The 26949-nt window shown below is 40.2% G+C and overlaps 1 protein-coding gene across 1 annotated transcript in view; it reads left to right on the top strand.

Moving 5' to 3' along the window:
• SLX4IP (SLX4 interacting protein) overlaps positions 1 to 26368 on the top strand; it is a 700517-nt gene extending 674149 nt beyond the window's left edge. Inside the window, exons 6-7 of the mRNA XM_053712149.1 lie at positions 23105 to 23208; positions 24463 to 26368. Of these exons, the coding sequence (XP_053568124.1) occupies positions 23105 to 23208; positions 24463 to 25195 (837 nt within the window). The 3' untranslated portion in view covers positions 25196 to 26368. The remainder of the gene's footprint in view (positions 1 to 23104; positions 23209 to 24462) is intronic.
• The last annotated feature ends 581 nt before the right edge of the window (positions 26369 to 26949 follow it).

Genomic DNA, 26949 nt, shown 5'->3' with positions numbered 1-26949 from the left:
TGGATCAATTCTGTTCACAATCTTTGGATTCAGAACTCAACTGCAGGCCGAAACGCGTTGACAAGTATATGGTGAGCATTACTCTTTTTATTATTGCCTATTTTTAACAATATCACACTATGTTGTTATTTTTTGTTTACAGGTTTTGAGGAATCCCCAAGTTCTTCTCATTTTTTATACTTTTATTTCATTTCGTGCATTTTTTAATACCATTGTGCACTACAATAAGAACCACAGATTTTTGTTTTCTCAGTGATCACGTTTATAATTTTGTGTATACACTAGTCACCTACATTGGATATTTTGGAGATTTTGTATTGGACAATCTTATACATACAGATATAGATTTTTCATATTTTCAAATTTTGGATATTTTTAATTTTTGAGATATCAAATTAAGGATTACACCTTTTCTGGACTTTGCTAAATTGTTTTTATATTTTTTCACGGATTGAATCACCTCACATTAATTTGGACTGCCCACACTTTCATTTAAGGAACACATTTTTTTTAATTGATTTTTTGGACTACTATTTGATCACAAGTTGTTTTTTGGATCATTGCTTTGACCACTATTTGTTCTTATACACAATTGAGGTTTTTATTTGTACATTTGTGTGTTATTTTTATCTGTACATTTGTGTATCATTACCATATTGTATTACTATTCGCTACTTTTCAAATTGCTATGTTCATACAGCCACCTTACTAGCAAATCTATCCTATAGGCATATTTGCTGTTCAGCTGTACCTTAGCTTACCTTCCCCACGACAGACGTAGGGACTTTGCCAGAGAGACCCAGACTATCTCTAACATACAGAACTTTCACTGCATTATTGTTCTTAATACGTATTATTGTTCTTAAATACATTTTTTATTTAATATTTTTAATATATCGTATTATCATATAGTTTTTATGGATCCATATTCTTGTATGAAACTTGTTTTTAACCGGATATGATGTACTAAATTGCACATAACCGTATTAAAATTGTGATATTTTATTTGGAAGACGTATGCTCTGTGTCATCTAATATCATTATATATAGACAATTTTTTCGATTTCTAAATTATCCTGCACCTATATATGCCTTCATAGTACACATTAACATCCACCCCCCAACCCAAAGCGCCAGACGCTTGGAATCTACGCTCTTAAACAAACTCAATAATACTATAAGAAGGACGAACTAAATCACTGTGGTCCACTATTTCAGGGAACTCACTCAGACCCTAACTTCATCAATTACGTTATATATCGCATATTTCCACCAAACCCCTGGCCTTGCCTCTTTTGGCACTCCCATCTTACTACCTATATACACCATAGCACTTTTGCGGACTATTTTTGGGGATCCGCTCTAGACAGGAGCCACAGGTCACTCTATACACAAGCGCTATAAGCACAAGAAATTCGCTGTAATTTCAACAGATGCAAGTCTTACAGGTTGGGGAGCTGTGTGGGGATCTCTGACGGCACAAGGGGTTTGGGAATCTCAGGAGGTGAGATTACCGATCATTATTTTGGAACTCCGTGCAATTTTCAGAGCTCTTCAGTCTTGGCCTCTTCTGAAGGAAGAATCGTTCATTTGTTTTCAGACAGACAATGTCACAACTGTGGCATACATCAATCATCAAGGAGGGACTCACAGTCCTCTGGCTATGAAAGAAGTATCTCAAATTCTGGTTTGGGCGGAATCCAGCTCCTGTCTAATCTCTGCGGTTCATATCCCAGGTATAGACAATTGGGAAGCGGATTATCTCAGTCGCCAAACGTTGCATCCGGGCGAATGGTCTCTTCACCCAGAGGTATTTCTTCAGATTGTTCAAATGTGGGAGCTTCCAGAAATAGATCTGATGGCGTCTCATCTAAACAAGAAACTTCCCAGGTATCTGTCCAGATCCCGGGATCCTCAGGCGGAAGCAGTGGATGCATTATCACTTCCTTGGAAGTATCATCCTGCCTATATCTTTCCGCCTCTAGTTCTTCTTCCAAGAGTAATCTCCAAGATTCTGAAGGAATGCTCGTTTGTTCTGCTGGTAGCTCCGGCATGGCCTCACAGGTTTTGGTATGCGGATCTTGTCCGGATGGCCTCTTGCCATCCGTGGACTCTTCCGCTAAGACCAGACCTTCTGTCGCAAGGTCCTTTTTACCATCAGGATCTCAAATCCTTAAATTTAAAGGTATGGAGATTGAACGCTTGATTCTTGGTCAAAGAGGTTTCTCTGACTCTGTGATTAATACTATGTTACAGGCTCGTAAATCTGTATCTAGAGAGATATATTATAGAGTCTGGAAGACTTCTATTTCTTGGTGTCTTTCTCATAATTTTTCTTGGCATTCTTTTAGAATTCCGAGAATTTTACAGTTTCTTCAGGATGGTTTAGATAAAGGTTTATCCGCAAGTTCTTTGAAAGGACAAATCTCTGCTCTTTCTGTTCTTTTTCACAGAAAGATTGCTAATCTTCCTGATATTCATTGTTTTGTACAAGCTTTGGTTCGTATAAAACCTGTCATTAAGTCAATTTCTCCTCCTTGGAGTTTGAATTTGGTTCTGGGGGCTCTTCAAGCTCCTCCTTTTGAACCCATGCATTCATTGGACATTAAATTACTTTCTTGGAAAGTTTTGTTCCTTTTGGCGATCTCTTCTGCCAGAAGAGTCTCTGAATTATCTGCTCTTTCTTGTGAGTCCTTTTCTGATTTTTCATCAGGATAAGGCGGTGTTGCAAACTTCTTTTGAATTTTTACCTAAGGTTGTGAATTCCAACAACATTAGTAGAGAAATTGTGGTTCCCTCATTATGTCCTAATCCTAAGAATTCTAAGGAGAAATCGTTGCATTCTTTGGATGTTGTTAGAGCTTTGAAATATTATGTTGAAGCTACTAAGTCTTTCCGAAAGACTTCTAGTCTATTTGTTATCTTTTCCGGTTCTAGAAAAGGCCAGAAAGCTTCTGCCGTTTCTTTGGCATCTTGGTTGAAATCTTTAATTCATCATGCCTATGTCGAGTCGGGTAAAACTCCGCCTCAAAGGATTACAGCTCATTCTACTAGGTCAGTTTCTACTTCCTGGGCGTTTAAGAATGAAGCTTCGGTTAATCAGATTTGCAAAGCAGCAACTTGGTCCTCTTTGCATACTTTTACTAAATTCTACCATTTTGATGTATTTTCTTCTTCTGAAGCAGTTTTTGGTAGAAAAGTACTTCAGGCAGCGGTTTCAGTTTGAATCTTCTGTTTATGTTTTTCATTAAACTTTATTTTGGGTGTGGATTATTTTCAGCAGGAATTGGCTGTCTTTATTTTATCCCTCCCTCTCTAGTGACTCTTGCGTGGAAAGATCCACATCTTGGGTAGTCATTATCCCATACGCCACTAGCTCATGGACTCTTGCTAATTACATGAAAGAAAACATAATTTATGTAAGAACTTACCTGATAAATTCATTTCTTTCATATTAGCAAGAGTCCATGAGGCCCGCCCTTTTTTGTGGTGGTTATGATTTTTTTGTATAAAGCACAATTATTCCAATTCCTTATTTTATATGCTTTCGCACTTTTTTCTTATCACCCCACTTCTTGGCTATTCGTTAAACTGATTTGTGGGTGGGGTGAGGGGTGTATTTGTAGGCATTTTGAGGTTTGGGAAACTTTGCCCCTCCTGGTAGGAATGTATATCCCATACGTCACTAGCTCATGGACTCTTGCTAATATGAAAGAAATGAATTTATCAGGTAAGTTCTTACATAAATTATGTTTTTTGGGAGAAAGGTTTTGCAAGCAGTGGTGCCTTCCGTTTAGGTTTCTGTCTTGTCCCTCCCTTCATCCGTGTCCTAAAGCTTTGGTATTGGTATCCCACAAGTAAGGATGAATCCGTGGACTCAGTACATCATGCAAAAGAAAACAAAATTTATGCTTACCTGATAAATTTCTTTCTTTTGTGATGTACCGAGTCCACGGCCCGCCCTGTCTATTCAAGACAGATGGTATTTTTGTTTAAAAACTTCAGTCACCTCTGCACCGTATAGTTTCTCCTTTTTCTTCCTTGGCCTTCGGTCGAATGACTGGGGGGTGGAGTTAAGGGGGGAGCTATATAGGCAGCTCTGCTGTGGTGCTCTCTTTGCCACTTTCTGTTGGGAAGGAGAATATCCCACAAGTAAGGATGAATCCGTGGACTTGGTACATCGCAAAAGAAAGACATTTATCAGGTAAGCATAAATTTTGTTTTTGTTCAGCAAGGACATTATATGTCTACAATAGACTTGCAGGATGCTTACCTTCATATTCCGATTCATCCAGAACATTATCAGTTCCTGAGATTCTCTTTTCTAGACAAGCATTACCAATTTGTTGCTCTTCCATTTGGCCTAGCAACAGCTCCAAGAATCTTTTCAAAGGTTCTGGGTGCCCTACTCTCTGTAATGAGAGAACAGGGTATTGCGGTGTTTCCTTATTTGGACGATATCTTGGTACTAGCTCAGTCTTTACGTTCTGCAGAATCTCACACGAATCAACTAGTGTTGTTTCTTCGAAAACATGGTTGGAGGATCAATTTACCAAAAAGTTTTTTGATTCCTCAGACAAGGGTCACCTTTTTAGTTTTTCAGATAGATTCAGTGTCCATGACTCTGTCTCTAACAGACAAGAGACGGTTGAAATTGGTTGCAGCATGTCGGCACCTTCAGTCTCAGTCATTCCCTTCAGTGGCTATGTGCATGGAAGTTTTAGGCCTCATGACTGCAGAATCGGACTCGATTCCTTTTGCTCATTTTCACATGAGACCTCTCCAGCTTTGCATGCTGAATCAATGGTGCCGGGATTATTCAAAGATATCACAATTAATATCCTTAAATCCCAATGTTCGACACTCTGACGTGGTGGTTAAATCACCAGCGTTTCGTTCAAGGGGCCTCTTTTGCTCGGCCAACCTGGACTGTGATCACAACAGATGCAAGTCTTTCAGGTTGGGGAGCTGTCTGGGGATCTCTAACAGCACAAGGGGTTTGGAAATCTCAAGAGGCGAGATTACCAATCAATATTTTAGAACTCCGTGCAATTCTCAGAGCTCTTCAGTTTTGGCCTCTGTTGAAGAGAGAACCGTTCATTTGTTTTCAGACAGACAATATCACAATGGTGGCATATGTCAATCATCAGGGTGGGACTCACAGTCCCCAAGCTATGAAAGAAGTATCTCATATACTTGTTTGGGCGGAATCCAGCTCCTGCCTAATTTCTGCGGTTCATATCCCAGGTGTAGACAATTGGGAGGCGGATTATCTCAGCTGTCAGGCTTTACATCCAGGGGAGTGGTCTCTCCATCCGGATGTGTTTTCTCAGATTGTTCAGATGTGGGTTCTTCCAGAAAAAGATCTGATGGCTTCTCATCTAAACAAGAAACTTCCCAGATACCTGTCCAGGTCCAGAGATTCTCAGGTGGAAGCAGTAGAAGCACTGACACTTCCTTGGTGTTATCAACCTGCTTATATCTTCCCTCCAAGATCATCATGGAACAATCTTTTGTGTTGCTGGTGGCTCCAGCATGGCCCCACAGGTTTTGGTATGCAGATCTTGTTCGGGTGTCCAGTTGCCAACCTTGGCCACTTCCGTTAAGGTCGGACCTACTGTCTCAAGGTCCATTTTTCCATCAGGATCTCAAATCATTAAATTTGAAGGTATAGAAATTGAATGCTTAGTACTAAGTCATAGAGGTTTCTCTGACTCAGTAATTAATACTATGTTACAAGCTTGTAAATCTGTCTCTAGGAAGATTTATTATAGAGTTTGGAAGACTTACATTTCATGGTGTTCTTCTCATAAATTCTCTTGGCATTCTTTTAGAATTCCTACAATTTTACAGTTTCTCCAGGATGGTTTGGATAGGGGTTTGTCTGCAAGTTCCTTGAAGGGACAAATCTCTGCTCTTTCTGTTTTATTTCACAGAAAGATTGCTAATCTTCCTGATATTCACTGTTTTGTACAGGCTTTAATTCATATTAAGCCTGTCATTAAATCAATTTCTCCTCCTTGGAGTCTTAATTTGGTTTTGAAGGCTTTACAGGCTCCTCCTTTTGAACCTATACATTCTTTGGATATTAAACTACTTTCTTGGAAAGTATTGTTCCTTTTGGCTATCTCTTCTGCTAGAGGAGTTTCTGAGCTATCTGCTCTTTCTTGTGAATTTCCTTTTCTGATTTTTCATCAGGATAAGGTGGTTTTGCGGACTTCATTTGAATTTTTCCTAAGGTTGTGAATTCTAACAACATTAGTAGAGAAATTGTTGTCCCTTCCTTGTGTCCTAATCCTAAGAATCCTTTGGAAAGATCCTTACATTCTTTGGATGTGGTGAGAGCTTTGAAATATTATGTTGAAGCTACTAAAGATTTCAGGAAGACTTCTAGTCTATTTGTTATATTTTCTGGTCCTAGGAAAGGTCAGAAGGCCTCTGCTATTTCCTTGGCCTTTTGGTTAAAGCTTTTGATTCATCAAGCTTATTTGAAGTCGGGTCAAGCCCCGCCTCAGAGAATTACAGCTCATTCTACTAGATCAGTCTCCACTTTGTGGGCTTTTAAGAATGAAGCTTCAGTTGATCAGATTTGCAAAGCAGCGACTTGGTCCTCTTTGCATACATTTACTAAATTCTACCATTTTGATGTATTTGATTCTTCTGGAGCAGTTTCTGGTAGAAAAGTTCTTCAGGAAGCTGTTTCAGTTTGATTCTTCTGCTGATGTTTTAAGTTTTTCTTTTCTTCATGAGAATAACTTATATTTTGGGTTGTGGATTATGTTTTCAGCATTTGGCTGTTGTTTATTTTTATCCCTCCATCTCTAGTCTTGCATGGAGTTCCACATCTTGGGTATTGATATCCCATACGTCACTAGCTCATGGACTTTTGCCAATTACATGAAAGAAAACATAATTTATGTAAGAACTTACCTGATAAATTCATTTCTTTCATATTGGCAAGAGTCCATGAGGCCCACCCTTTTTATGGTATTTATGATTTTTTTGTATAAAGCACAATTATTTCCAAATTCCTTTGTTGATGCTTTTTACTCCTTTCTTTATCACCCCACTACTTGGCTATTCGTTAAAACTGAATTGTGGGTGTGGTGGGGGGTGTATTTATAGGCATTTTGAGGTTTGGGAAACTATGCCCCTACTGGTAGGATTGTATATCCCATACGTCACTAGCTCATGGACTCTTGACAATATGAAAGAAATGAATTTATCAGGTAAGTTCTTACATAAATTATGTTTTGTTTTGTTTTTTTTAAAAAAGGATTTTATTTTCATACTGGCAGACTTTCTGGCAGTGACAATTGTAAGTTGGGGGAGGGAATAGAGCTGTTTGGGGGGGTCAGGGAGAAATCAGGGGATGGGATGTGTCCGGTGGGAGGCTGATCTCTACACTAAAGCTAAAATTAACCCTACAAGCTACCTAATTAATCACTTCACTGCTGGACATAATACAAGTGTGGTGCGCAGTGGCATATAGCGGCTTTCTAATTACCAAAAAGCAATGCCAAAGCATATATGTCTGCTATTTCTGAACAAAGGGGATCCCAGAGAAGCATTTACAACCATTTGTGCCATAATTGCACAAGCTGTTTGTAAATAATTTCAGTGAGAAACCTAAAATTGTGAAAAAGTTAACGTTTTTTGTATTTATTTAATCGCATTTGGCGGTGAAATGGTGGCATGAAATATACCAAAATGGGCCTAGATCAATACTTTGAGTTGTCTACTAAAAATAAAAATCTATAGTTTTGATAGGTAAATATAAAAAAGGCTCTATTTCTGTTTAAATGTAGTGATGGCAAAAATGCTAAAAATGCTCTGGTCTTTTGGGGAAGCTTTTGTCTGAAATGCCTGGTTCTTAAGGGGTTAAAAAATTATCAAGATGGATTCACAGCTTCTGATAACTTGCAGTTCAGGTTGCAACCACAAATGTAAGGCACAATCTCTGCTTCTTAGCCTAGCTGGTAAAGATAAAGCACCTCAACCTGACTTGCTCGGGGTGATTGGCAGACCCTGCTCTCATAATTGGTTGTCCAAGAGCAGTGGACCGGACTTAACAGCAGAGCTGTCCTGCAGTCTTCAATTTTGCCAAGTGTCATTTGCATGTTAACAGGTTTAGAACTTATCTGCCTACTGCTTGATACATTTTTCCGTTAGACATGCTAGTATCAGTCTAGTGTAATGGTTGAAAAGAAAAGAGGTCATCTTGTCTCCAGGTTCATGTGTCACCACTTTTTCATTCATAATGCAGAGCCACCACTGAGTTATCTATAGTTATGTAACATGTCACAAGAACATTTTGTTAAGAAGCAGTGTTATTTCTATTGGGGGGGTGCAAAATGTGTCTTTTGCCTGTGGAGCCAAAAATCCTAGCACCAGCCCTGACATTCAGTGACACAGGCAGCTAACCCTAGAGCAAGCTGAGAGCAAAATCCACTCAAATATACACAAAACATTAGTAAAAATTAGATACATAGATAGATAGATAGATAGATAGATAGATAGATAGATAGATAGATAGATGATAGAACTATTGTTCTTGTTTGTATTATCTATCTCTTTCCAATCAAATTAAAGAAAAAGGTCTACCCATTACATAGACCCGCTTACATATCAAAATAAAACAAGTCTCCACACTGTTAAATTGTTGAATGTTTAAAAACATGCTTGCTCTTAGCTTGGTCAAAATAAAATCTCCTGTGGTCCTTTTAGGATGTGAAGCCAAGAACCACAAACCATGATCATCAAAATGTTTGCTGTTTAACTGTTTTAACTCCAGCCTCTCCAGTGCCAAATGAACATGAGCACAAAAAGCAATGCAAATGTAAATTAAAGCCGCATATAACAATTGTGGAAGTGATGAAGAAGCCTTAAAGCAGGGGTGTCAAACTTGCGGCCCGTGGGCCTCATGCGGCCCTCAACCTAATTTTGTGCGGCCCACGCCACCTCCATGAAAAATATTAATTATAATATGCTTATTACTTAAAGAGCGAGTGCGCTTACTGTTAGGGATGCACATACATTAAAACAGACGTTATTAAAAAGAAAAAGACAGATAAGTGCATAATGATTTCTTTAACACATGCAGTTCATTACTATGGTAGCACTGATTTCCCACATAATTTCTGTCCATTCCTTTCCATCATTTTCTCTTTAACTAAAATCACATACTTTATATATATTTCTATGTATTTATTATTTTATATTATGTACAACAGGTATGTCTATCACTATTATAAACAGTGGGTCGCAGGTGGAGCGTGTGTCTCACCTTCTTAAAAGCATTAGAGCACATTTCCTCAAGCCAGAGTAAGTTAATTAGGAGTTACAGAACACAATCTTTTGAAATGTATACAGTTATAGCAAATGCCACTGCACTGTTTAGCAATGACAAGATATGTAGGTAGTGTGCGGCCCACGTGAGTTGTACTTGTATGGAAAATGGCCCGCGACTAAAATGAGTTTGACACCCCTGCCTTAAAGCATTACTTCCATCCCTCTTTTTGAGTATAATCAGGGTATTAAAAATGTAGCTTTTGCAAACTAAATAGGAAAGAATAGCGGATCTGCAAACTCCTGATCCACTTCTTGCTCTGACACACATTTTACCAGAACACCAATAAGAGTCTACATCACTTGAGCCATTAAAGTCAATAGGAGTGTGTAACAGTGATGCTGAAACTCTTTGTTGCCATTGGGACTATTTACAGAAATGCTGTTGTGCTTGCATTTACATTTGTAGTAGTATTTCAGTGAATATTCATTGTCACAAAACTGCACAGACAAAGAAACCTCTGATTAGGTTTGTGTCTCAGGTATCTAGTTAGCATATCAGGGCTAGAATGGTGTTAACATTCATTAGCAAAGGCATATTTTTTATGCTCTTAAAAGAGGACACTGTAAGTGATGCATTAAAGTTTATGTACGTCTGTTTTATATTGTTGTCATTTTTGTTTAAATGTAGTTATGTAATATTTTATACAATATATTGGTTCTAATAAAAATATGTTTTTTATAAGGGTAGACAGAAGGATATATATATATATATATATATATATATATATATATATATATATATATATATATATATAAAACACGGAAGGGGACTGCACTCTCAGACCGGACTGGGTACACATCCAATGACCCTGCAACATGCACAGCCCTGGGTGCACAATAGCACTTTCAGGAAGCTGCACTGTCCCCAGAGTCACAGGCAGTTAACCCCACACAGGTCTGGGTGCAAGGCCCATAGGGAAAATTACAAAACAAATTAATACAGCACACAGAAAGTCCAGCACTCACAAGCTCTCTGCTAAGATTAAATGGAAAATTTAATTAAAATGAAATTTAATTTTAATTAAAAGCCTGTGCACCCTTCACTTGTTCCCAGTTTGTTGGATTGAGAGCTTGCATTGTGTGGCTGGTTATGGATTCAGGTTTTGGAAGAGACCTTGACGTTGTACCTGGGCTTGTCCCATTTGGCCAGATGCGGTAACTAACTCTTCCAAGCTGAGAGCTTGTAAGTGAGTGCTGGACTTTCTCTGTGTGCTGTATTAATTTGTTTTCTTCTTAAATGGAAAGAGTCCACTGCTGCATTTATTACTTTTGGGAAATAAGAACCTGGCCACCAGGAGGAAGCAAAGACAACCCAGCCAAAGGCTTAAATACTCCTCCCACTCCCCTCATCCCCCAGTCATTCTTTGCCTTTCGTCCCAGGAGGATGGCAGAGAAGTGTCAGAATTTTTAATTTTAGTTTTTGTCTCTTATGGAGGGTAGTACTCTTCGGCATGGGACAGGAGTTTTAAGTAGTCCTGTCTGTCTCTCTGTGAGAGCTTGGATGAAAGTTAGAGTCCGGATATGCAGGAAGTTTCTTTCTTCGAAACCATCCCGACCCATATTGACAGCTCCTCAAGCAATCGGTGTTGTCCAACTTCGCTTCGCTGCCAGTCCATGGCGGAGGCGATGCTACTATACGTCACACTTGAAGGGCCGTGTTCCTGTTCCACGGCGTAGATTTCGATAAGATTGTTTCATTTTACTTTATTCGTCAGTGTACTTTAATGTGAATGTTTCCCGAGAGGCTACCACCTTGCGGGTCTAACTTATAAATAAGGGTCTCAGTGAAGTCTCTTTTAGTATCTTGGAATTGAGGGTTAATATCTCCTGAGGGGGGTTATTGAACAGGGGGTTTTATAATCATGTTTGTTATGTGATTCAACCTGCTTATGTGTGATGTGGTTGGCTCGTGGTTGGAACATTGAGGCCTTTGGAAGTGACGCAGCCTTTTGGTTGGGCACACTTTTTTTGGACTGTACTTGTGTTCAGGCGTGGCTACGTTCCGTTTTTCCATTTCCGCATTCCCGACCGCGTGGCGACGGAAATTTTCTGATCATAGGAAGTGGTGAGTGCCCCAGCCATTGGAAGGTGTCAGGTGCTGTTTTTGTTTTTACTACTTGAGTCCATATTTAAATATCCTCTATCCAGTTATGGAGGATTCTGATGCTGAGACTATTTTGATTTCAGATTCTGTGTCCGGTGATGAATCCGGAGTGGCCTCGTTGACTCCTGTCAACCAGTTTTGTTCCGTATGCCATTTCAGAGCGCCTGGTTCCTCGGACTTGGGAAATCATGGGACTGCTGAGCCATCCGCCTCTGGGGGTCCTATCCTCCGAGAGGCGGGTTCCCTACCAAATCATACTTCTGCACATGCGGGAAACCCAGTTTATGGTTCCTGCGTGCGGGGTGGCGTGTTTCCCCCAGAGGTTGCAGCACATTTCCGCTTCCACATAATGTTGGCGCTTGTTTGTCTGCAGAGTCCAGATGTTTATTTGAGAATGTGCTCGTGCCCTATTGTCCCAGGCCTTCCGCCTTGGGGAGGGCTTCTACAGTTCCCCGCGGGTGTAACTGTCCCTTAGTATTGGGCCTTTCGTTACAGGATTGCGCACCTTTGCATATTGCTCAGACATGTTTTTCAGTTATTAAATGACCCTATTGTTACCAGATACGGGGATTTTCAGTCTGATAATTCGAATGGTGCACCTCATTAGACATGTGGGGATGAAGTAATCTCCTATCATTTGTTTGAGATCTTTCCCAGTTTTGAATGATAGGGCTCCGTTTGGCTGGTCCTGCGGGTAGGCCTGTGTCTTTTTGGGCGTTAACCTCCGGGTTGCCTTATATTTTATTTATATCCAATGGGATATCTTTTATTTGTTTTTGTTCTGGGATTGATACTCTTTCTTACTTCTTCGGAAGTTGTTTTGGACATGTTAGTCCTATGTTAAAAATGTCTGTTTTCTGTTTTTTCCCCTATTAGGGAGAATTTATGCAGCTTGCCGGCAGGACCCTAGGTGCAGGCTGGTCCTGTCGGGTTCGTTCGGTCTTGCGGCTCTTCAGACACGTGGCGCTGTTCTGCTTGGCTGGTTCGGTAGAAGCGCAGAGTGCTTAGGTTATCATTGTTTTTCATGTTCAATTAAGCATTCGAGAGGACCTGTGGGTACGTGAGGCGGGAAGGATTGTTTCAGTCCTTATAGCTTTCAGTCATAGATGGCCGGGCAGGGGAGTTTTCCGCTGCGTCACTCTATCTGACATCTGATTTCATCAGAACTTAGAGTTTTCCTCCCCCAAGTGGTGGAGGGTGGGAGGGCTTAACGCCCCTTACTGCAGTTGAGCTGTTTGGCCTTCATTTTTAGGCTTCTGGATTTGTCCTTTTTGGGCTTGATCCAACAGCTTGTACAGGATAGCTGTCTAGCGTGTGGAAGATTTGCAGTTTTAAACCAGTTGCAGCTTTTAACACCTTGCGGGTGTAAGAGTAAGCTGTTTGTAGTGTATCTAGATGCATCTCTTACTCTTTGACGTGTGCTGTCTGTCTGAGTTATAAAAGACCCTTCTTCCATTGTCTCCGGGTGAGTTGGATCTCCTTTTAGGGATCTGTGTTTCCGGGTGATGGTTGTTCCCTGCAGGGACTTTGATTAGCTTGGGGTTTTCCGGAGCTGGGTAGGCTTAGTGCCTTTCTCTTCCTTGTGTCCTCTGCTTGTGCGGAGGTAATAGGGAGACTAGTCCTGCTAGTAGGATTTTTTTGACTTCGAGGTATCCCTTGGTTGTCCTGAGGCTCTGAGAAGTATCTTCATACAACTTCTAGCCTTGCTCCTTGGAGCGTTGGACTTAGCTAGAGGTGGTTTCTTCCTTTGGTCGGGGCTTTCAAGTTCTTCTAGATATCAGGATATTCTGGATATGCATCCATACCCTTGTGTCTGGCTTTTTGGCCAGTTGGGGTGTTTAGTTCTAGGGTAAGGTTTGCCTGAACTATTAGGTGCCCGGACCTGTTTTTCTCCCTGAGACTTCCGGTTGCCAAAGCTTAACTTGGCCTTTTTCCTGACCCAGTCTTGGGTGGTTTTGGAATCTTGGATCTCAGGGCTGGTCGGAGTGTTCCACGGTAGTGGGAACTGGGGCTATGTCCATGTTCCATCTACCTAACCTGGTCATGGTTGGCCAGGATTTCAGAGTATTTTTTACTCTTTGCCACGAGTGACCCATGTCATCTGGTGGTTAGCCGTGTGGCTTGAGCCTCAAGGGTGGTTGGTCATACCCAGCTGCTGGCGTTGGATGACCAATTTCTGGTGCGCCTTAGGGTTGCATTCCCCTGGTCAGCTTGTCAGTGTTCCAGTGGATTCCCTGCTCTGCAGGCAAATGGGTTGGCTGTGCCTCTGCTTGGCAAGCTACTTGTAGGGGGGTCCTTTTCTAGGACATCTGTGTTGGGAATTTCTCTTCCCATTAGTCGGTGACTTTGGGCCTTGAGGACAGTTGTTGCCCTTCCGGCATCATCCCTTTTCTTTGGGGGATATTCTCCTCCCTATGGTGATAGAGTCCTTGCTTGGGACTTCTCCTGGATGGGAGGCAGACAGGTGAGATGGTTCCCCCAGAGGTCTTGCTGGCTCCAAGCAGACTTGTTGGGCCTTTATTTTGATAGATCCTTAGGTCTATGGCCTTGTTGTCTGTTTTCAGAGTCGGGTTGTACTTGTACTCTGTGGGGATGGCTGTGCTATCCTTATACTCGTTCCTGTACCTGTTTTGGGATTCTTTTGTTCCCCTGTTTTGGATCCCTGAGGCTGGGTTGGTTCGGCTGGCTGTGGGTCTGCAGGTCAGGATGGCCGAGCGGTCTATAGAGCTGCGTTCAGTCCCAGTCTCCTCTGGATGTGTGAGCTTTGTTGAGTCTATCCTGTTAGCTTAGTCTACTAGGGTATAGATTTTCCTTTCAACTGCCTCCATTGATTTCAGAAGAGAGTTTACTCTTCCTTTGGGTCCTGAGGGTATACTCTCCTTCTCGGGGGGGCCTCGATTGAGGTTTTTGTGTTCCCCTTTTCAGGGACCTGTGTGTAGGTCCCGCAACTTAGGTTGTCTGGAACGTGCCCTCTGTATGGGGGTTGCTTTTGCAGTCTGTTTCTTGCTTGACTGCTTCTTCTTCCTCGCAAGTATCCTCTGTGTCATCCTGTTATGTGTTCTCAAACTTGTGGTTTTTCACCTGGGTGTATTAGACACTTTTTCATGGTTGAATGCCTTGGTATTCTTGACACTGGGAGGACTTTGCCTCTTCAGTTGCAATTCGTGCTTGCAGGATATTTGAGAGACTGCTGTTCTGTCTCTGTGCCCGACCTTATCCTGGGTTTCACTTGGTTTAGGCGTGGCCTCCTTTCCCTGTTTGGGCCCTTTTGGGTCTCTGTGTGCTGGGCTCACTCTTGGAGGTGTTCTTTTTTTGTATTAGAGGACCTTTCGGTTTCCTTGGTTCTTCTTTGTCTTGTTCCCTTGGGGGTTTCGGCTGGTGTCTCCTTCATTTGTGGAGATGAGCGGTGGAGGACTGTTTGTTGGGCGATGGTGTCTCCTGGAGGACTGCTGGCTCAGTCGAGTCCGTTTGCGGTCTCTAGTTTGGCTTCTGGACTAACTGCGAGTCAGTGTCATTAGGGCTTTTCCTCTTAAAGTTTTCTCAGCGTCGGATGAAGCAGGGTTTTTTTTATCGGGTAGAGGTTCAGGCTGGGTGCCCTCAGTATGGGACACCTATTGTACCCTCCCGTCTTGGCATTGTGTCCTCTATAGCTTGGGTATAATTTTCCCAAAAGTAATGGATGCAGCTGTGGACTCTTTCAATTTAAGAAGAAAAACATTATGCTTACCTTATCATTTACTTTTCTTCTGATGGAAAGAGTCCACAGCTCCCCACCCGTAATTTTATGTGGGACGTCCTTATTATTTTTCTGACACCTTTCGCTCTGATATTTCTTCTACTGTTCCTTGTTCCTCGGCAGAATGACTGGGGGATGAGGGGAGTGGGAGGAGTGTTTAAACCTTTGGTTGGGTTGTCTTTGCCTCCTCCTGGTGGCCAGGTTCTTATTTCCCAAAAGTAATGAATGCAGCTGTGGACTCTTTTCATCAGAAGAAAAGGAAATTATCAGGTAAGCATAATTTATGTTTTTGTAATTTTCCCTATAGGCCTTAAACTCAGACCTGTCTGGGGTTAACTGCCTTTGACTCTGGGGACAGTGCAGCTTCCTGAGACTGCTATTGTGCACCCAGGGCTGTGCATGTTGCAGGGTCTTTGGATGTATACCCAGTCCGGTGTGAGAGTGCAGTCCCCTTCCGTGTTTTGTATAAGTCCAGGGGATTACATAAGCCTGTGCACCCTTCACTTGTTCCCAGTTTGTTGGATTGAGAGCTTGCATTGTGTGGCTGTTTAGGGACTCAGGTTTTGGAAGAGACCTTGATGTGGTACATGGGCTTGTCCAATTTGGCTAGATGTTGTTACTAACTCTTCCATTTTTGCTTTTAATCTTAACTGATAGCTTGTAAGTGAGTATTGGACTTTTTACTGTGTGCTGTATTAATTTGTTTTGTAATTTTCCCTATGGGCCTTGCACCCAGACCTGTCTGGGATTAACTGTCTGTGACTCTGGGGACAGTGCAGCTTCGCGAGAGTGCTATTGTGCACCCAGGGCTGTGCATGTTGCAGGGTTATAGCATGTGTACACAGTCTGGTCTGAGAGTGCAATCCCCTTCCGTGTTTTGTATATGTCTAGAGTGATTACATAAGCCTATGCACCCTTCACTTGTTCCCAGTTTGTTGGATTGAGAGCTTGCATTCTGTGGCTGTTTAGGGACTCAGGTTTTGGAAGAGATCTTGACGTGGTACCTGGGCTTGTCCCATTTGGCCAGATGCGGTAACTAACTCTTCCATTTTTGCTTTTGATCTTAGCTGAGAGCTTGTGAGTGCTGGACTTTCTCTGTGTGCTATATATATATATATTTTAAATGTTGTTGTATTTTGCCCGGAAACAACTTCACCCAGCAGTGATTCAAACCTTCTCCCAGTTGATGAGTAGCAATAACTATGAAACAGTCTGTCCTGGTATGGTTATGAATCACTGCACTAACCCTAGCTAAGCTTATAAGCTGTGTGAACAGCGATGCTTTGTCATAAACGGAATCTGCTGAAAAGCAGACTTGAAGTAAAAAGGTGTGTCATTGTGAACCTAATTTGCATATCTTACCCAGAATCCTTTGCTGCATTGGAAACAATGTAATTCAGAGGTTTTCTATGGGAAAAACAAGCCTTCTGGCCTGTCTAGATTTGTTAATGAACTACACAATGAGTTATTTTTTCTCTCTCTCTCAAAAAATTTGAATATCGTGCAAAAGTTAATTTATTTCACTAATGCAACTTAAAAGGCGAAACTAATATATGAGATAGACTCATTACATGCAAAGCAAGATAGTTAAAGCCGTGATTTGTCATAAGTGTGATGATTATGGCTTACAGCTCATGAAAACCCCAAATCCACAATCTCAGAAAATTAGAATATTACATGCAATCAATAAAACAAGGATTGTACATAGAACAATATCGGACCTCTGAAAAGTATAATCATGCATACTGTATGTACTCAGTACTTGGTTTGGGCCCCTTTTGCAGCAATTACTGCCTCAATGCGGCGTGGCATGGAAGCTATCAGCCTGTGGCACTGCTGAGGTGTTATGGAAGACCAGGATGCTTCAATAGCGGCCTTCAGCTCTTCTGCATTGTTCGGTCTCATGTCTCTCATCTTTCTCTTGGCAATGCCCCATAGATTCTCTATGGGGTTCAGGTCAGGCGAGTTTGCTGGCCAATCAAGCACAGTAATCCCACAGTCATTGAACCAGGTTTTGGTGCTTTTGGCAGTGTGGGCAGGTGCCAAGTCCTGCTGGAAAATGAAGTCAGCATCCCCATAGAGCTTGTCTGTGGAAGGAAGCATGAAGTGCTCCAAAATCTCCTGGTATACGGCACCAGCAGATGACATGGCTTCCCAAATCAACACAGACTGTGGAAACTTCACACTGGACTTCAAGCATCTTGCAGTGTGTGCCTCTCCATTCTTCTTCCATACTCTGGGCCCTTGGTTTCCAAATGAGATGCAAAATTTGCTCTCATCAGAAAAGAGGACTTTGGACCACTGAGCAACAGACCAGGTCTGTTTTTCTTTAGCCCAGGTAAGACGCTTCTGACGTTGTTTGTTGTTCAGGAGTGGCTTGACAAGAGACATTTGAAGCCAATGTCCAGGATCCGTCTGTGTGTGGTGGCTCTTGATGCACTGACTCCAGCCTCAGTCCACTCCTTGTGAAAGTCCCCAAAACTGTTGAATAGCCTTTTCCTGACAATCCTCTCCAGGCTGAGGTCATCCCTGCTCCTTGTGCACCATTTTCTTCCACACTTTTCCCTTCCACATAACTTTCTATTAATGTGCTTTGATACAGGACTTTGGAAACATCCAACTTCTTTTGCAATTACCTTTGGAGGCTTTCCCTCCTTATGGAGGGTGTCAATGATGGTTTTCTGCACAACTGTCAGGTCAGCAGTCTTTCCCATGATTGTGATTCCTACTGAACCAGACTGAGAGACCATTTAAAGGCTCAGGAACACTTTGCAGGTGTTATGGCTTAATTAGCTGATTAGCGTGGACACTTTGAGCCTAGAATATTGCACCTTTTCACAATATTCTAATTTTCTGAGATTGTGGATTTGGGGTTTTCATGAGCTGTAAGCCATAATCATCACAATTATGACAAATCACGGCTTGAACTATCTTGCTTTGCATGTAATGAGTATATCTCATATATTAGTTTAACCTTTTAAGTTGCATTAGTGAAATAAATTAACTTTTGCATGATATTCTAATTTTTCGAGTTTCACCTGTATATATAATCAAAGAACAAACCAGCATGAATCATTGGTGCTGTTAAAAATGAAGCTTTTATTTTACCAATTTAAAAGTTTAGCCAGAAGTGTCTGACATGTTTCGGAATGAGTACCTTAATCATAGACATGATCTTGCTTAAAATACAACTTGATTTAAACAAAAGCCTTTGCTTCTATTGGTAGCTCATTATAATCACATGATTAGCTTCAAGTCACATTTAAAGGGCTATTATACATCTAAAAAAGAATCATAAATTCATAGTAGAAACAAAGCATAGGAGCTCATGGTTACAAAGTTTGTCTAGATATATGGCAAATTATATTATTACCTTTGTAGCAAAAAAACACACCTAGACAAAATATTAAAGGATACGCAATCATAAAGATACATTAATCCCAATTCATGTGAAACATTGAATTTGAATATGCTGAAAAGATGCTACAAAATGTGTAAATACATATATCGCAAAAAGAACCCACTTACTTAGAGCATAATCTATGCTTGTCCTATGCATTACTTATCTTTTACTATTCACTTAGGATTCTGATCTTAGTTACTAATCAAAACACTGACATGAAAAATGTCAATAAGCCAAAAATATAAACAAATAAATGTTGTTAAGTCTCGATATAATAGTGTCAGGAAAAAGTAGTGCCTCAAAAATACAGTATTAAACTGATCAAAAACACTGATGAAAGGACAATGTACATTACTGAATAAACACCCCATAAGTATATGAATTCATGATATTGTAGTTAGACCATACAAAGTATAGCACGTATACAGGATTAGTGTAGAGTGTAAACATTAATATATACCTTCTAGGCTGGTCTACCTATATTACTGTACTCATACTTAATTCATAATATATAAGTGTTTATGTTTACTCTAGACATTAACCTATTTAAAGTCATCTTTTAACAGAGAGGATGGACTGGATATAAATACATTACTGAGAAAACATTATCAATAAATTCAGGATAAAAATATACTATGTAATATATATTATTGATGTAGAATGCATTATTTTTTCCCAGTAATTGATGATATCAAATGCAGAGTTGTAACCCTTAGGTGTACCTGTACCCAATGTAAATATCCAAAACACCTCTCTTTTGTGTAATAATTTCACTATGTCACCACCTCGTGAGGGCAGATTAGGTTTTTTTCAATAACCATCCATTTAAGGGTATCATTTTTACTGTCATTTTTGGTAATAAAATGAGTGGCCAGTTCAGAGGATAGGTGGGATCTTTTTATGTCGGACAGATGTTGTCTAATTCTTTCCCTGACCTCTCGCGTGGTACATCCAACATACTGTCTAGTATTGCAGGTGCACCAAATAAGATAGACCACATTCTTACTTCTACAATTCATGTAGTCCCTGACTGTATTTCTTTTGCCATTATCCAATTTCTCAAAGTAGTCTGACCTGGTACTGAAACTACAGGGTATGCATGGGCCATATCCACATTTATGCATTCCCTTAGTAGTCAGCCATGTCCTATCTCTGGAGTTTGTTGGTAATTCACTCGGGGAGATAATGTTTCCTATGGTAGCGCCTCTCCTGTATGAGAAGCGACATCCTGATTTGGTGGCTTTATATAGTCTGTCATCCGCTGCCAACATGGGGATATGTTTGCGTATGATTTTACACACATCCTCATAGTCTGAGGAATATTGGATCACAAAGGTTACTGGTTGATCTCTACTATCATATCCTGACCCTATTGTCCTCATTTTGTTTTTATTTTTACTTTTGTCTTTAAGGAGTGAAGTCCTATTTATGGCATCTACCTCAGGCTTTTGTGATCACTTCCTGCTTATAGCCTCTTTCTAAGAGTCTATATGTTAATTATGTAGCTTGTTTGGTACCCAGGGCTGTGCATGTTGCAGGCTAAACTTCTAAATTGGTAAAATAAAAGCTTTGTTTTAACAGCACCAAGGATTCATGCCGGTTTGTATTTTGATTATGTTTGAAACTTATCCTCATACACCGGGCGTTTTCCTTCCCTGCTGAGTTGGGCTGGAGTTTTTTTGATGCAGGTACTCAGCGGTCAGGTGAGCAGGCTGTTTTTGAGAGAGCTGTTACTGGTTTGAATACACAGCATACTACAGTGGATTTGGATCATCATTTTTGCTGCTGAAAAGAGGAAGTACTTTAGCCTGTATAACTACCGCACTGGCAAACTGGGGGACAAACTCAAGGCAGACCTGCATAGTTCCCAGGGGGACCGGTGGTTATCTGGACTCTGGGGAGCAAAGTGTCTTCTGTTTATTGTTCGAGGCAGTGTATGCTACACCCCGTAGCTGGAAGGCAGGCTTCATGTGAGATAATACAACACATCCTAGGCAGCTATTTGGTGAAAATTTCCATTATTATTATAAGACTGTAGATATTCAGTATTTCTCCATTTTTTGCTTGCCACCGATACTCTTTATTGTCGAGTTTTACTGTGTTTTGAGCATATTTAATCGTCTACATACATTTTTGATTTACTATATTACTATATATAGTGTGTGTGTGTGTGTGTATATATATATATATATATATATATATATATATATATATAAACACCAAAATAGGAAGCACTAGCCAGGACTTATATTTAGTATGACATTTTATTGAGTAAGCATTGTGATGTTTCGTGGATGCTATCCCCGTCCTCAGACCATGAATACAATGTGCAAAGTAGATAATGTAAATAACTTACCCCAGCACCCGCAAAGAAACCGGACCTGCGCAGTGGTGCGGTGGAGACGCCGTGGAGTTTCCGGTTTCTTTGCGGGTGACATTTTTATATATATATTAACTGATAAAATCATAAATTCTGTATGAGATGACGCTCCTGATGCCAAACTGCTGTTAAACAGCTCATAGAAATCTCTCACTCTCAATACCTTCCCCCCAACCACTGAGAATGAAGTTAGTTCTTTAATGTCTTCCTCACACCTCACTACCTGCCCACTTGACCCTATCCCTTCACATCTAATATCTTCTCTGTCTTCTACCCTCACCCCAGCTCTTACTCACATATTCAACCGATCCCTTACTATTGGTTCATTTCCATCTTCCTTCAAACATGCAAAGTTCACCCCCATCCTCAAAAAACCCTCCCTCAACCCCAATTCTCCTGCAAACTACCGCCCCATATCACTGCTTCCGCTAGCTTCAAAAGTCCTGGAAAAACTAGTTTTCAATCGCCTAACCCACTTCCTATCCTCCAACTCATTGCTTGACCCGCTGCAATCTGGCTTCCATCACCCAACACTCAACTGAGACCCTCACCAAGGTTACTAATGATCTACTTTCTGCTAAAAACAATGGCCACTATTCTATACTTATCTTACTTAACCTGTCTGCTGCCTTTGACACTGTTGACCATCCCCTCCTCCTACGGACTCTCAGCTCCCTTGGCCTCTGTGACATTGCCCTCTCCTGGATCCACTCTTAGCTCTCTAATAGGTCCTTTTCTGTCTCATTTGCTGGCGACTCCTCCTCTCCATTGCCTCTGTCTGTTGGAGTACTTCAAGGCTCTGTTCTAGGCCCTCTACTCTTCTCTATTTATACTTCCTCACTGGGTAAAATTATCAGTAGCTATGGCTTCAACTATCACCTCTATACTGATGATACTCAGATCTACCTGTTCACCCCTGCACTCTCTCCTTCTGTCGTTTCCCAAATCAGCGACTACTTATCTGGCATTTCTTCCTGGATGGCCTCTCACCACCTAAAAATCAACATGTCCAAGACTGAGCTTCTTCTAATCCCCCCATCTAATTCTACTCCAGTTTCTAACTTTACTATCACTGTTGGTGACACCACTATCTCCCCATCACAACAAGTCCGCTGCCTAGGAGTTACACTTGACTCCAATCTGTTCTTCATACCCCACATCCAATCGCTCTCTTCATCCTGTTGCAACCACCTACGCAATATCTCCAAAATTGGTCCTTTTCTGAGTGCTGAAACTACTAAACAGCTAATTCCCTAGTAATTTCCCGGCTTGACTACTGTAACAACCTACTAACTGGCCTCCTTCTCTCCCGCCTCTTCCCCCTTCAATCCATCCTAAATGCCTCTGCTAGGCTAATCCACCTCTCCCGACGCTCTGTATCCGCTGCACCCCTCTGTGAGTCCCTTCACTGGCTCCCCATTCACAGCAGAATTAAATTAAAAATTCTCACTCTGACCTACAAAGCCCTCACCAATGCAGCCACCCCCCACCTTTCCTCACTCATCAACAAATATACTCCAGCCCGTCCCCTAAGATCCAACAACAATCTACTCCTTGCCTCTTCTACCATCACTTCCTCCCATGCTAGACTACAGGACTTCTCTTGTGCGCCACCAACCCTCTGGAACGCACTTCCTCGAGCTGTCAGACTTTCCCCCAACCTCTCCTCCTTTAAACGCTCCCTAAAGACCTTCTTGTTCAGGGAAGCCTATCACCAAATCAGTAACTAATGAATTTCACTTGCCTAATAGTTGCCCTCATCTAACTCCACACTAACATTATTCCAACCTTTGCAGTCGCCACCTCCTGTTTCTCACCCTCCTACCCATTTAGATTGTAAGTTCCCACGGGAACAGGGCTCCCAAATCCCCCTGTATTTGTTTGTTACATTTTGTCTGGTGTCTCCTATTGTACTGTCCTTTTAATTTTGTTACCCATGGACAGCGCTGCGGAATCTGTTGGCGCTTTATAAATAAAGAATAATAATATTAGAAATAAAGTTTTATCTTTTAAAAAATGTGCATATATCATATTTTTGATCAATGAATGCATGTGCACATGGAAGTGGGTTTCTGTTTTCAATATAATTTTTAATAGCTTTATTTGTTTGTTTGTTTTTTGCATAACAAGGAACCCTGCTTTGGAAAATCTGGATATTTTGCTGAACATCAAGAAAAGGAATCATTAAACATGTTGAACGTTACGCCAAAAAAGCAAGCTGTACTTAAAAACATGTAGGTTATTCTATTATGTGATTGCTTCATTGTATGTACTGTCGAAATATTTTTTTTATAAAATTAAAGGGATATATAAGTGATGTATAAAAGGCATAGCAGTACATTTTAAATACACTGTTTTTGTACAGTATACATTTGTGTGTAAAAATGCTTCCACCTGACCCACTGCTGATACTAGACAGCTTTGACTACAGCGAATGCGGAAACGCATCAGCTGATCCCACCTGACTCCATGATTCTGACCAGTTAATGTTGCTATATGGCAATTTTTAATAAACACTAAGTGTTAAAATTTGTACTGCAGTATGCTGCCTGGCTTGTGCACAAGTCATTTTTAACAGAAGCTTTTTTAAACACAACGTTGTATCTATCAGTTTTTAGGGTTAATAATTGTGAAATTAATTGCTAAAATCACAGTAACAGACCCTAGTTAATTATCCTTGCTGTATACATTTAGGGAGAAAATATCAATAGCTGCAAATGCATTGAGTAACAATTAAGTGCCTTGGGATACATTCCTTACCAAAAGGGGGAGAAAGCTTATTTGTACTATAATATTTTATTCAGCCTCCAGTGAAATGTGATACCAGTGTGCAATAGTGACCCTAACATCTGTAACAAATTTACTGAGAACAATATTAACTTCTCCACAGCTGAGTCACTAAATAAATATGTTCATATATATATATACTGTTTATATATATATATATATATACTGTTTTTATATATATATATACTGTATATGTATATATATATATAATAGTGAAGCACTCACAGGATATTTGAAGTAATCAAAATGTAATTTGTCACATTTTGGGGATTTCCTCAGACCAGGTCTGAATGGGTTTTAGATATCCCTAAAACATCACCAATAAAATTTTGATTACTTCAGTTATCCTGTGAGTGCTTTGCTATTTTCTGATTTCTACATGCTCCGTAGCACACGGGTTGTTGTCACAGACTACTGTTGTCACAGAGAGAGGAGAGGAATTAGTATTTTACTAATCCTGGACCTGGACTTGGACTAGTATGAAGTTAGATGTTTCCCTATATTTAAAATCAAATTAACTGTTCTGGCTAGTGGTTATTCCTACTGACTAGTACATTTTTCTAGCCATATATACACACAAATAATATCTTTGTTTTCTTATTGTTTTGAGATATAAATGCTTTGGGAGCCTGATAATATTGTAGCAACATAAATGTAGTCAAATGATCCCTGCAATAATGTTTTCTTTTTAACTTTTACAGAGTAAAAAAGACTAAAACTACGAAGGGCAGCAGTTCTAAAGCAGAATTCAGTGGAGACAGAAGAGTGTCTCCTTGCCTTGGGCAGGCGGACTCTGACAAAGCAAACAAGGGGAATAAACTCCAGGCTCTAACCACTGTGCAATCTGAACAAAATTGCAGGACTGGTGAACTAGCAAAGTATTGCAAATATACTACAGAGAACAGCTTGGAGCTTCCTGTTCCAGAAGTGGAAAATTATGTTAATCACAGTCAGCCATGTGAAACTAGCAGCCAGCAAAAACCCCAACGCAGAGAGTGGTTAAAGGGACAGGACCTGAGCCATGATCTTTCCTGGATCTGTGAGTCAGCAGCGCCACAGCAAAAACAACATCACAGAACAAGTGTAACTCAACAAAAGAGAAGACGGCATAGCTCTGAAGGGCAGCGTGTGTGCAAGAGAGCAGACTTAAGAGATGATACATTTATTCACCAAAATGAAAGAGCAGATGAAAATGCTGATAATTTACCTTCAAATTCAGTAGCTCACTCTTTTCAGAATGTTTCTACAGACAAATGTGGCACATCCTTTATTCAGACAGTAGAAAGTGCAGTTGAGGTAGACACAATTTTAGCACCATGTATTAATAATAAAAACCTAGACATGGTATCATCGCTCACAGAACCTGAAGAAAACAGAAAATTAGAAAACCAAGCCAAAAAGTTAAAACTACAGCGGTTAAAAAAAATACCCTAATTTAGAAAATGTTTTAATTCATAGGGGCCAATTTACTAAAGTGCGGACGGATTCTGGTGAACTGCTTGTGTAATGCTGCCCCCTGCAGGGGGTGTTAATCAGCCCGATCGTATAGGATCGGGCGGATTGAAGACCGCAGCCTCAGAGGCAGCAGACAAGTTATGGAGCAGCAATCTTTAGACCGCTGCTTCATAACTACTGTTTCCGGCGAGCCTGAAGGCTCGCGCAGAAACAGGGGCATCAAGCTCCATTCGGAGCTTGATAATTCGGCCCCATAAAGTGTAAGAATAGGGATATATTTTAATTCAAAAGGGAGATAACATTTTTCTGTGTTAAAAGGGGCATGGGACGAGCAACCTTTCAGTTGTACATTTAAGACAATGTAAAGAAAAACAATTCTGCAGAAAATAAATTATTAGCAATATGAAGGTTGCAGAATCCAGTTATCATACTGCAGCACAAACATATCTTTAATTTAGGCTTGGGTTCTCTTTTTCATCACAAGCAATAACTTGGAACATCTCCTATATAGATATCTATTCTGTGACACAGAGGGACGGTTGCTTAGGGGATTGTCTGTGTTGCAAAAGAAACGTATGTCCTGTTTTGTTTTGTTAGATGCAGATGGCTTATTTTCTTTCAAAACATTGCCCTATCACTGGCAGCCCAATAGTTAAAATCTGTTCCTTAACATTCACAGTAGAACATTTTCACTGTCAACTTCCATTTATCATATGTGACATGTCTGAAAATGAAGCTGAGTTTACAATCTAGTTTAGGGCTACTCTCTTCCTAATCTGGTTTCCGTAGTTATAACAAAAGTCCAAAAAAGTTCAAACAGTTAAACTCATTTATTGCAAATATCTCGCCCTTGAGAATTTCCTTCCATTTTAGTGTATTATTCTTTTTTATTATTTTTTTTTTTTTTAAATCTGCTAGAATCTGACCTTCCAAAGATAAACTCTTATATGTTTTTGTGCTGTAGTGAAAGTTATGTGGCCTAATGTATTAGCAGCCATTTTGGCCTTAGACTGAAGGTTATACTGTATATATTGTCTGTTGTTGCTATTATAGTTTTATAATTGCTTTTCATTCTCGGGAATGTTATATATGTTAACAAATTTTGAATATTGTTCATATCACATTTTATTCAATAAACTTATATATTTTGTAGGTCAGTTTTTTCCTAAAATGTGTACCAAACACCCAGATATTTTGTACCCAGTGGAACAGAAATAAATACAGCAGCAAAGAATGTTACAGGAGATTGACAGTTGTAGTTAACCTGAACTAAAAATAAATAAATAAATAGAAAGAGAATAAAACATCAGTCAAGTTGAACATACAAGTAAAATAATTATATTGTTAACTAACCTAAGATTTTGGGTAATTTTAAAATGTTACATTTGTGTGTTGTAGGTAAAATGCCCTTTTAAACGTGTAAATCAATTACTACAAAATATATATGCATTATGACGCTCAAAGATTAAAACCTATAATGCACATAACATTTTACTATTGTACCTTTGACCATAAAATTAATATTTATGCCTTAATAACTGAACATCCTTTACCATTTTACTTTAAAGAGACTGGAAACCCCAACATTTTATTTCATAATTTGGATACAACATAACATTTTAAACAACGTTCCAATTAATTATATTATCAAATGTGCTTTATTCTCTTGCTAACCTTTGCTGAAGGAGCAGCATTGCACTACTAGCAGCTAGCTGAACACAGCTAGTTAGCCA

This window comes from Bombina bombina, chromosome 4 (genome assembly GCF_027579735.1).
Source record: "Bombina bombina isolate aBomBom1 chromosome 4, aBomBom1.pri, whole genome shotgun sequence".
In the NCBI taxonomy this organism is placed as follows: Eukaryota; Metazoa; Chordata; class Amphibia; order Anura; family Bombinatoridae; genus Bombina; species Bombina bombina.
Note: the sequence above shows the minus strand (reverse complement) of the source record. Positions and strands in the feature narration are given on the sequence as shown.